Source organism: Monopterus albus, unplaced genomic scaffold, assembly GCF_001952655.1.
Source record: "Monopterus albus unplaced genomic scaffold, M_albus_1.0 scaffold41.1, whole genome shotgun sequence".
Classification (NCBI taxonomy): domain Eukaryota; kingdom Metazoa; phylum Chordata; class Actinopteri; order Synbranchiformes; family Synbranchidae; genus Monopterus; species Monopterus albus.
Window position 1 is genome coordinate 1,238,356 of NW_018127921.1, and position 12,841 is coordinate 1,251,196.

At 41.4% G+C, this 12,841-nt stretch overlaps 1 protein-coding gene across 2 annotated transcripts in view; it reads right to left on the reverse strand.

The window, feature by feature from the left end:
• snd1 (staphylococcal nuclease and tudor domain containing 1) overlaps window positions 1-12,841 on the reverse strand; it is a 202,697-nt gene that overhangs the window by 73,070 nt on the left and 116,786 nt on the right. For both annotated transcript variants that reach the window (XM_020599455.1, XM_020599456.1), the window contains exon 17: window positions 11,020-11,208. In XM_020599455.1, coding sequence (XP_020455111.1) covers window positions 11,020-11,208 — 189 coding nt within the window. The remainder of the gene's footprint in view (window positions 1-11,019; window positions 11,209-12,841) is intronic.

A 12,841-nucleotide genomic window follows, 5' to 3' on the forward strand; every position in this document is an offset into this window, starting at 1 on the left:
TGAAATGATCATCAACCGTGATAGCATAAATCACATACGATCAAGTCTGGCGATCTTCAACACAATTTGACAGTCCTTCAAATCCTACATCCTCTCTCTGGTTCCTTCTACTCATCCATCTATTCCTCTTTTCCCATTTCACCGTACTCCAAGGTTGACAGCCCATGAAAAAGACCCATCAATTTCCTATCAAGGGCTGACTTTTTTAAGGTCTAACAAACATGCTTAATGCCTTATGACAACCCAGCAAGTCAATGTGGAATGTCCTGACATTTATAATAATTTAATAACTAGGGTCACAAGAACACATTTTTATTTGTCTGGACAGTGTGATAATCCCTGAGAGCATTCTTTCATAAATGTGAGCGATCAGTAAAGACACTTAAAAATGAGTCTCACAGATAAAACCTGAGCTGATAGGTAGAGCCACACGCAGTGGGCTGAAGTGTGGCTCATATCATCCCTGTGGCGGTAGAGCACAAACACAATAAGGTAAACCGCAAATACCAAGATGTATGGAAGCACAGAGCCTGGGGGAAAATGTCTCATTCAGAGAAAGTGCCCAACTTCTTTTTTTGGTGTTCCTGTTGCAATTCACAAAGACCAGTGGACAATAAAAAAAAAAAACACCACATAAATGAATCAATGCACTTTGATTGGCCACACAGTGACGAGGCATTAGAGAGCATGTGAGGCAAGGGGAGACAAATAAATAGAATGCCTAATTCAGAGCTTAGGTTGGGAAAGTGCAAAACGGTAGAGGGGAACAAGAGAGCAGAAAGAGAAAGATGCTGAATTAAAGACAAGATGATGGGAAAAGAGAAAGATGGGGATGATAGTGTGGAGGTAAGAGTAAATAAATTAGATAAAGAAATAGCAGAGAAGTGCAAAAAAGACAAAAAAGTAAGAGAAAGCAATGGGAGAGCCAGGATGAGGCAAGCATAGAAAATTAATAAGCAAATGCATTTAGAAGTGCAATTGGCTAATCTAACACGGGTCTGCCAGTGTGTAGAGGACTGAGTCTGTGAGCTGCTAATAAAGACAACTCATGAGGTATTAGCATCCACACTGGTTATAAGCTTCTCCTTATTCTTTCTAAAAGTAGTGTGGCCTGATCTGCCTCAATCTAGGCAAGGCCAGAAACATTGTTTACTGGAGTAAGCACAAGAGCAGAGCAATAAGAAAGATTATACTATAATAATACAGCTCAGAAGTGGCAAATGTAAATGCATGTCATAGCCCTTTAAGGTGCCAAGAGGTCACTGTCAACAAGGTCAGATCATGATGCCTTGAACCTAATAAAGCCTGAACTTATTAAATGGGATCAAGTTTAAATATCCCAACCAGGAGAAACAGCATTTAAAAAGTGCCCTCAAGTAACAAATATTTAGCATTTTATTAGATGGCAGAGAAAAGCGAGAGAAGGTAAGAGAGGTATTTCACCGTCGACCCATACTAAATGGAGTTAAGTATGGCTCCGAGCAGAGGCCCTAAAAAATGTCAGAGTGTGTGTAAAATGACTATAACATGTGGCTTTTACCTTTACAACAAGTGCAGATAGCCCACACTATTTTCATTCCTTCCATGGTTAAACAAGGACGATTAGAGAGGACACCTGAAGCGGGGCAAATCTGTGCACACTTAATGCTTTCACAGCATCTGCTTGATGACTCCAAAAAAATACATAAATGTTGGTTATTGGCAGGGGGGAATGTCACAAAATATTTTCAAGGATAAGTAGCTTCAGATAAGACGGTGACAGCCTTTAAATAAACACCTTTAATATTGCTTCAATAAAAGGCCATTTCGCCAGGTAATAACCTTTGCTGCAACTGACTAATCAAAGCTCTGCAGCAAGAGGTCAAATATGCTTGTATTAATATTTAAGGCTCACTGCCTATATTCCATGCACTCATTCTAGCAGCAGTAGGAGGCAGTCAGCCACAACCAGTCCTCAGCAAACCAAGTGGAAAAATGCCTCCTTATAGTTTCCCAAGAGGGACACACCAGAAAAATGGGGAACAAATAATCCGCTAGCCCGACTCCAGTCAGTGCATGTCCTTCACACTCCCTTTAATCAGCAGAGACAGGGGAGAAACTGGGGCAGAGGAGGAAGGAGGGGAAAAAAAGAGGGAAGCCCCAAGATATGAAGCAGGGGTGGAGGGGTAGAGAAAGGCAGGCAGGAAGATCTGGGGATTTGTGCTTTTCTGGTGCGGGTAGTCAAGTTGAGCGCGTGTTTATCAGCCATAATGCAAAGCACTATGTTAATTACCAATGTGCTCACTGCCAGCATTTTACCTCCTCTTCAACTAGGGGTGGGGGATAGGAAGGCCTGCCTGAGTTATTTCTGCACTGATGAATCAGAGGCAGCCGCAAACCAGCCCCCCTCGACCTCTGCCAAGAGCCTGCAAGAATCCTGTGCATGAGTGGAGAACGGAAAGCACAAGGACATACAGACAAACGCATTTAACACATGCACGGGATCAAACAAGTATGAACATACATTTAAATGCAAGTTAAAGGAAATACACAAAGCAATGACACATGGACACACTGTGGAAAAGGTAAAGCAGCACAAGTACACAAAGTACACACATAAAGAAAATGTGTCATTAAACACAAAGGCCTGCCACCTGTTTAGAAGTTTGATCATGCAGATTACTTCATTTGAGAGGGTATGTTTCTCAGGATTGTGCAGTTGTCCTTATGGCAGGATGCACTTTTCTGATGGCATTTTCAAAGTCAGCGTGTAAACCTACAACTCATCCAAATGTACAATATAATTCAGCATGAAGAAGATGAGGGTACTGTGACAGACTCGCTTCGTTGAGGGTGTCTCATAATTTTTTGTTTCTTGCTCATGAAAATGGGCTTGTGCAAGTCATTTTACAGGTAATCACCATGTGTACAGATGGAGAATGAAGCAGACACAGCCAGAAAGAATGTTTGCATGTATATCCATATAACTGCAACTGGAGCTGACAGACTGCTGAATCTGCAGCTTGGAACTGGGGGAAAAGGAGGATGAAGACGGAGAGAGAAAACTGGGTGTAAATAACACACACAGCACTGTGCCCACTGATCTCTTTCTCTGTTCTTCTGTCTCTACCTCATGGTACTGAGGGTCCAGCTTGCATTCTACAGTGGGGAGGGGTGGGTATCCCCAGAGAGAGTGTGCCTGTGTCTGCACTGCTGGTCTGCACATGCTCAAAGTGTGTTTGAGTAACCAGGAAAGAGACAGAGTATGGTGAGTGCATGTGTGGTGCGTCCCTCCATCTGCAACCGGGTTATGTGTGTGCGGATGTGTACACAGTGCACTAAGAATCACATTATGTAATCTTTCAGCCATATGAAAAAGCCTCTGTCAGCTGTTTGCCTTTGTGTGGTGAAGGCAGGAGTAAACACACACAAACAGCGATACAAACATTGCATAGTAAACAGAAACATAACAGCATGCAGTACACACAAATACACAAAACTGCACCCACTATGAACATATGAATTCAAAGACGAAATGCAGACAGACTGAATCTGGGGAATTTGTGGTATACAGAGCATAGAGTCCTCTCCACCTCTTCCAAAGATGTGAGGTCTTATATGGGTCACCTCTCCTACTGTGACCACCCAGCAGGCAATAACTTCGCCTTGCTGTGACCCCACTGTCCTCTCACAATTGCCTACAAACTCTGCAACTGTTCATCTTGCTTGTGTATTGACGGCAATGCAGCCGAATGTTCTGCTGAAAGCGTAGATGATTTCCAGCGTGGTAGAAGGTCCCCTGAGCCACTGATCATACAGGTGATAAGCTACCACAAAAGCTTTAGCATTGTTGGACGGTCTCAGTGCTGCCGAGTTCTTTTCGATTCCATCTAATTTTACTTGTCCTAGTTTGAGATTTCACTTTAATTAAAAATTTCCAAAATTATTCAATTGTGACTTTGCAAAGTATTATAGAATTTTATATTACATAAGTCACATGACATCTACAGTGATTATTTAAAATGTATTCAAATATTACACTGTCATTTATTAAACTGCTGCTAACTGATGACCCTGTTCTTCCAAGACAGTGCAGCACAAAAAAAAAAAAAAAAACAAAAGCAAAAGGCATATCCATTAGATTGCCAGTGATATTTTCTTTTGTAATTAGCCTGTGCTGCATTGTGCTCTGGGTTCTAATGCCATTCCAGATGATTAACATAATCGCCATCAATCAGTAGTACTCGGGTAAAAAGCTCAAAAATATATTGATAACTTGTCTCTAATGAAAGCAAACATCTGCAACACTGAAATCCGAACACAAAAGGGTATTTGACCACAGCAGGCTAACAACCGCTGCATCATGAGTCATCCAGCCACACTAACCTGCCTACTCACAGTTAAAGCCTGGAGTTCTAGTGAGCCAAAGAGGCTATGCTGGACCAAACAGACGCTGTTCTGCTGCACTATATAATACTGTGGACAATGTATTTGAAACACAAGCAAAAGTAGCTTCAATAAACTGCCCATGAGTGAGGTGCTTTGCCCTTACTTTTGTCACAGTTTAGCCACACCTCTCCTGAAGACCAACAACAAGCAAATCACCAGTGACAATGATTCTCCTGAACCACCAGCTTTTTGAGATGGCTGAACAAAATTATACCATTGACAGACACCATTTCATTCTCCCACTATTTTTTCTAGTATTTGAAAGGAACCGAGCACATGGCCAGTAAATAAATATGTATGTACAGTATATGGCAGTATAATTATCAGTTAAAGTGACAATAATCAATAACAGTACAGAAACAGGACTGCAATATACTGTACACACAAACACGTTATAACACAATTTTAACTTTTGCCCTACAGTCAATGTAATATATCTGGAAGATGTATTATTCAACTCTGTCATTTAGAGGTACATAACATGCTGGAGTAACTGCTGGGTGTTGTGACATTAGTTGCCTCGAATCAGCAGTTTTAAATACAACACTTGCATTATGCATCATCTGCAGGTCTTCAGCCTTTACTAGAGGAAAAATGTGGGCACACAAAAAAGTAAAAGCAAACCTCAAAACCAATGTTTGGCAGAAGCCCGGGTTTATTAAGCTAAGATGAGGGAGATTGCGCTATTTGACCAAAGTACCTTTATTTCTTCACGACTGTTCTGAGACAGTTTCTGTGTAAGCTTGTAATCCTGAGAAACTGCAAAGATGTCACACTATATTAGATAATCCCTTCTGTTATCTCATTGTCCCATTTCTGCATTACAAGCCAAGAAAACAAACAAGCCAAGACTTCAAGGAAACAAAAACAATTCCAGTATAAGGGAAAACCACATGTGAGGAAATTAAGCCCCTAGGTTTATTTTGGAATCAAAAAACCCTCTCTGACATTACCTGATATTTTTATAGGAAGCTGGATTTATCTAGTCATAGATCATGTAGTCTCACTGTTGAAAACTAACAGAGACTAGAGTTACAAGTAGTTTCACATAAAAGAGATTTTTGTGATGGGGGACACTAAAACATTAGCACTTTGCCCTTTAGAAGTAACTTCTAATACTTTCAAACACAGCTGGAGCATTTCGTTTTTATTCAGGCATGAACAGCTGTTCTCCAAGTCTTCACATTACCTCTCAAATGGACACGACAGGTATCAAAACCAGTCATTAACTGAATATCCCTTTCTGTCATTGGTTGTTCCTGTCTCAACACTATGCAGCCTGAATTTGTTAAATTACAAGGCAACAAAGGGAACAGTAATTGATGGTAGCAATAAAGTGACCTATGAATGGAATAGTAATACAGGTGCAATCATCTAGTTTGCCCCTGGATGCTATTGAGGCTAAGTTCTTCACAAGGCCTACATTTGAGAAAAGTACTAACAATAATGATTTCATGTTCGCTAAAAAAAAAAAAAAAAACTCTTCAGGGGTGAGGGCAGCAAATGTCTGAAGTTAGGACATCATTTACAAAAGCAGGAAAGAGAAACAATGGGTAGACTAAGCAACAGAATTAGTCAAATTAAATGACATTTCACTTGAAGCCTCCAAAGATGAGCTATTTTAATATTAAGCATTTTTCCATGATATTGCAGGAGGAAAGAAAATGAGAAGGGCTAAAAAAGGTACAACCCTGAAAGTGTTTTAATGGCTTCAGGGCTTAGAAAAGCACTAAGCATGGTGTTAATAGAAAAGGGGCTGTCATCCATAGAAACCAAACAAGGCTGATTGTACAGAATTCTTTGTATACATTTTTACAGACAGGCATCAGCATGTCACACTCAAAGTAAAATGTACTGAATCCAAGTCAATTCAAGTAAGTACCGTGATAGATGTTCACAGAAATGCTATTACCATAACTGGACAAAATGGTCACCATAGCTCATCCTTCAGAGTGAAATCAGGCATGTAGAAATAAACATTCATGAATTCCAAGACAAACACCTACTGGCTTTGCTAAAAGCCCAATTACCTTGATTCATCCACAGCATGATCCTGTTTAGGCAGGTGTGAGATGGGCTCACTGCTGAGTAGACACAGCTTAAATGGGAGGACGGGGAGATGGTAATTCTTACACAATCATTGATAACAGTAAAAAAAAAAAGAAAATAAAAAAAAGAAGGGGAGGATAAAGTAGGTTGAGGGTCAAGATGTTGCATTTCTGGCTTTTGAGGCAAACTGCTTGACCCCTGAGACAGTGAGCCAGAGGCAACTGAAGTGAAATAAAGGGACAGAGATTGCAACATACAGATAGCGTATAATGAGAATATGCTTGCAGTGCTAGTCAGCCAATCACAGCAAAGCCAAGTACTGTGATTCGCTATGTAGAACAAATCTGTTTGGTCTGAGCCATGTGTCAGTGTATACTGTGCATGGTGAGACTCAAGTCAGCTGCACTAAATAAAGAAAGCTAAAACTACAGTAAATGATGTTTTGAAACAGGCTCCGCCAAGGACACATCGCCAGGTTCAGTGTCAAAATGATGCTTCTTCATGTGCTTTTTAATGAGTGGCGTTGATGGGCAGGTGCATTATAAGGAATGGCAGCACCAGACCATGGATTTATGTTTCCAAGGGATTTTTCCCCTCAAGGAGGATATAAGTGATGCAGGTGCCTGACTCACTGTGACCATAGTCCTGTGGTCCTGCACAATCCAAAAACTATAAGGGAAACCTGAGAAGACATTAGTCTGGTTAATAAGAAGGGATTTAAAAATGATTAGTTAAATAAGGACAGAATATAAAGAGAGGGAACAAGGGAAGAGGGTGAGCATAAAGATGTGTTAACACTGAGGAGATTAACAGAAAGACAGGTCTGTGCTGAGCACTGAGCACTACTGAAGACAAGGGGCGGGCGGTGATGAAAGGAGAAGAGTCCTGTGACATGAAGTATCTTTAACTGGGGTTGTCATATGCTTTTCTGCTCCTTCTTCCTCAGCTTCCTCCCTTTCCATCTTCCTCTCTCACTCTGATCATTTACAGCATTTCCCTTGTTTTACTTTTGAATATGTAACTTGTATGCAAGAACTTAAGAACTTCTAGGAGTCAACCGATTTCCATCTCGTTACACTAACTATTCATTCCAGACTATGTGTATACAGGGAACTTGCATGAAAGCTTCAGCCAATGTCTCTACAGCTGAAATCTCTGTTCTCACGCCACTGTGAGTCAATCGGCTGCTATCTTGTCAAATGTATTTCTCTCAACACTGTGGGAACACTGAAACATCACATGAATGGCAGCAATGAGCCCTCTCTTATTGAAAGACAAATGCAGCAGGTCTTGCTTACAGAGATGCCTGGTAAGAAAGAATTTGTTTTCTACCCATAGGAAAATCCTAATATACACAAGAATGCCTTGCAAAACCAGGCAAGAGATTTATGAAGAGGCCATGAGCACTGCTCGGCAACCACACAATCATTGTTAGAACATGAAATAAGTTCATACAGTGTTCTGGGTCTATCTTCTAGCTGTCCAATCATGTAAAGGTTAGCGCTGAAAACAAGGTTCTGACAGGGTGACACACTTTAGAGAAATGTATGTAAACAACAGCTTAGCCATAAATAAATGTAATGAGGAAAAGAATTGAGTGTCCATAGGCCCACAAAGCAAGACTTCTGCTCTGTGGAGAAAAGGGTTTGCTGTGAAGACTGTTCCTATTATTGTTCCAAGAGATGCTGATAGGGAAGATCAAAATATGCTGAGCTCTAGAAAAGGCTCTTCTTCAAACCATTTGGAAAGCTTCATTTAGAACACAATCACTTTGTCCCATTGGTCTCATTGTAGCAAAAACTCGTTCACTTAAGTCACTCGAACTAAGCAGTTTCGGTTCAGGATGCTACTGCAGCAAGCCTCAATCCCCCTTGTTGACTTGGGTCCCTGCTGGACCACCAACACAAAGTTTTCTTTAATGAGTGTGTGTGCATGCACACCCTCTGAGTCCACTTCATTACAACAACCTTGTTTTCTTGTAGGGACGCCTGACACAGCAGTAACCCGATGTCTTCCATATCCACAGCCGTAGGGACAATAAAGAGAGGGCAATGAGAAAAGAGGAAGAGAGGGAGGGAGATATGAAAAGATGCAGTCTGCCCTTTCTAGCTTCAGCCTACACACAGACAAAGAACAGCCACAACTTGAAAAGAGAAAACAGGAAAAAAAATAAAATAAAAAAGCCAAGCTCCTAGCTTTTCTCGAGACAGTCTCTATGGGTTAATTAGAACATCAAGTCCCACCTCATCTTCCTTCAAGTTGCATAGTATGCATTCACACACATACATACAATTTACTGCTTTGTGCTCCACAGCACACTCTCCACTACACACACACAAACAAACAAATCAGGCTGTGGTTGATCTGTGCACTGGTGCCTGAGGCAAACTAATATCAAACATAATCACTGTCTGTCTGCTCCACTCAGGGCCCATTTTGCCATCTTTCTTCTTGGGCCCTGTCCACACTGAGGTTAGCTCAAGTCAAATCCTTGTGGTGAAAGTCCATCTGTCTTAACACTGCAAAGAGGGTTGGAAACGGCAGTGAAACTGCCATCTGAAGTGTCAGGAATTTTGCTGCAGCTTTGGCATGGCAGGGTCTGTGTTCTCATATTGTCAACAACGGTTCACCACTCTCAAGATCTTTAACTTTCTCTCTTTCAATGTTTTAAGAAAAAGAAGCTACAGATAGAGAGTATCTCTAAGAGAAGAAAGGGAGGCAACCAGCAAGAATGACAAGTAGAAATATACCAACTATGAATATGACAGATTCAGGAGACAGAAAAAGAACACTGGTCCTTCTCTGCTCCAGCAATACATACATCACATTTCTATAGGAAGAAAGGGCATTTGTGTCTCCTAAAGGAACCAAAGAGGAAGAAGTGAGCAGAGGTGACAGAATGCACAGGAAGGAGAGAGGGAAAAAAAAATTAGTTACAGAGATGGAGAGAAAGAGGACAAGGATGACAGCTGGCAGGGCACGTCATGCATCTGGCAGGGGTGGCTTGTGGAGCCATAATGAAAATGCAGGGTGAGATCAAGATCAGCATGAGAGGCCTCCATCCATCAAAGGGCTCCCCTTTGGGGAAAGGAAGTTGTAACAGTGATGGCAAATATGTGGTTATTCTCAACCCCAGATGGAGCATTTTCACAATATTATAGCTTATATTGGAGGTACTGACTGCACGTTACTAATACCTTTTTAATAAAAATTTGTCATCTCATGTTAGATATATGGCTATGCCCTCCTCTGCTTTCATATTTATTATAGTCACATGCTTCCCGGTGTGATAACAAATCTCATTTTTATATTAATGGAAGCAGTGTGGCAGTTACTACTGTTGCCTCACAGCAAGAAGATTACAGGTTCGAACCGTAGCCGACCCGGGGCCTTTTTCTGCAGAGTTTGCATGTTCTCTCTGTGCCTACATGGGTTCTCTCCGGGTACTCCAGCTTCCTCCCATAGTCCAACAACATGCAGCTCGACTGCTGACTCTAGACTGCCCATAGGAGTGACGAGTGTGTGTGGTTGTTTGTCTATGTGTTAGCCTTGTGACAGACGGGCGACCTATCCAGGGTGTACCCCGCCTCTCCTCCAATATCAGCTGAGATAGGCTCCAGCCTCGCTGTGACCCTATTCATGAATAAGCAGTATAGATAATGAATGGATAGATGAATCAATGGAAGCCAGAGGTCATAATCACATTCCCTAATCAGACAAGAGCAGCGTTTGGAAGCTTGAAGAGAGAATAATAGTAGTAGTAATAGTAGCTGTTGGGTATTACTAAAAGAAAGCAAATTAATAGGTTTTTGTGTTCTCATTTGAGCAAATAGCTTCTTTTTTTTTTTTTCTCCTTAGTTCTGAATGCAATTCACTCCTAGTGACTGCATCTTTAACTCTGCTAAAGAACTGCTAACAAGAATTGGCGTTGAAGGTGGAAGAGAGAGCTGGCCAGTCGTGTAGCATCAAGAAAACCGGCCATGCCCTCACAAGAGCCAGGGAATTAAGAAGGCCATTTTTATAAAGAATGGTTGCTGTGACAGAAGAAAATGGCCTATGAATAAACTTCTAAAGCAAATGCATCTCAAGAATTAACTAAATTTAAAGAATACTACAATATTGAATAAACAGGGAGGTGACAGCGGTACGGTGGGTAGAGCAGTCGTCTCCCAACCAGAAGGTTGAAGTTCGACACTCGGTGCCGGCAGTCTACGTGTCAAAGTATCCTTGGGCAAGACACTGAACCACCCCGTTGCCCCCGATGATTAGAGCCATCAGTTGAGGTGGCGCCGCAGATGGCTGCCATCGGTTCTGTACCGGAAACAAATTCCTTGTGTGTAACATACTTGGCCAATAAAGGTGATTATCCTATTATTATCCTTATCCTTAAAAAATATGAGATTAATGTGAGGACTAATAAAAGAAATTCCCTACTTGAAAGCTTTATGAAGACAGTTTTATATCAGTTGGGAATAGTCATCACTTTGACGGTTTAACAGGAGGGAGAACATTCAGTTCTTGTACCATCTCAATGGGACCTACCTTTTCTTTTCTCTGCCGGCATGCCTCCTCTGCTGAGACCAGGGTTTTGTAGTAGGCGCTGCGCTCTGCTGTGAAGTGGACCTTGGACAGAGCGTTTTCTACCAATGCCACTGACAAATTCACACCGTCAATGTGCAGCCAGCCAATGAAGTTCCCTGCTTTGTCCATGCTTTCCACTTCAACTTCCACCTGGAACAGATGAATAGAAGGGAGGGAGGAGGAAGGAGAGGAAGACAAGGCCCAGTTAATGTTGTGTGTCCAAAATTAGGTTTGAGATTTTATTACAGCAATTAAGTGAAGAGGGGTCCTCTGAGGAAACACCACTGTTAAGCAGACACTTCAGCGGAGGCCTGTGGGGTCTCTAGTGAATAGGTGGCCCACACAGAAATCCGGTTTTGAATTTCACAGTCAGTGGTTTCTGGTTGTGGCACACAGTATAAACATTTTGAATTAGTGTTGGGTAAGGATTTCTAACCTAAATATTGTCAATTATTTTTTTGTAACATAAATCATTTAGATCAGTTAGTGATACCCAAGGTGCAATTCCTTTAAGTTAACCAGTGAGATCACTGAAACAGCTTACCCTGCTGACAAAGTAGAAAAGATCTCAACATTTCCCATGACGGACTATAACCGGGTTCTGCCTATTCAGACTAATTATCTATTCATTACGTTTTGTTTCATAAGTGATGGACGATCAGGGAAAGAATCAATCGATTTTTTTCTCCTAATCTAAAGCCTCAGTCAGCAAGAAAGTGAGAGGACAGGTGTGATGAAGCGATAGAGAGAAGTCAAGCGATTAAGACTTGGTCTGCTTAGTCCTGTTGCCACAGGGGAAATCTGAGGTGAATTAAGTTTGTAAACGGCTCTGCCTCATTCTTAGCTAAAGTAAATGTTTGAATACCAAGCACAAAATTGACAACCTATCCATATAGCAGTGGCGTACAGTATATACATGTCCACTTTCTGGATCTAGTTACCATTTGAATCAAACATCATTAGACTGGAATAATGACTAAAAGGCATACACTGTTCTGTTGCAGCAATACACAGCAGCACATCAACACAACAGTGGTTTAAAGAAAACATTTTTTGTTCAAGGTTAGATTATGCTATGCACAACAATGCTTGGTTTCTATGTCTATTCCTAACATGTAGAACAGTACTGTAAACTGTCACTGGTCTACTCTCCCAGGTTCTGAAGGGGATACAACTTAAGTGTGCTCGACCCACATCTACAGTGGGGCAAATTTGATACACTGCTGATTTTTCAAGTTTTCCCACTTACAAAGAACGGACAGTTCTCATCGTAGGTACACCTCAACTGTGAGAGACAGAATCTACAAAAATTTCCAGAAAATCACATTGTTAGATTTTTAAATAATTTATTTCCATTTTATTACATGAAATAAGTATTTGATACAATAGAAAAATAAAACTTAATATTTTGTACCAAAACCTTTGTTTACAATTACAGATGTCAGATGTTTCCTGTAGTTCTTGACCAGGTTTGCACACACTGCAGCAGGGATTTTGGCCCACTCCTCCATACAGGTCTTGGGGCTGTCGCTGGGCAACACGGAGTTTCAGCTCCCTCCATAGATTTTCTATTGGGTTCAGGTCTGGAGACTGGCTAGGCCACTCCAGGACCTTGAAATGTTTCTTACAGAGCCACTCCTTAGTTGCCCTGGCTATGTGTTTGGGGTCATTGTCATGCTGGAAGACCCAGCCACGACCCATCTTCAATGCTCGTACTGAGGGAAGGAGGTTGTTGCCGAAAATCTCACGATACATGGCCCCATCCATCCTCTCCTCAATACGG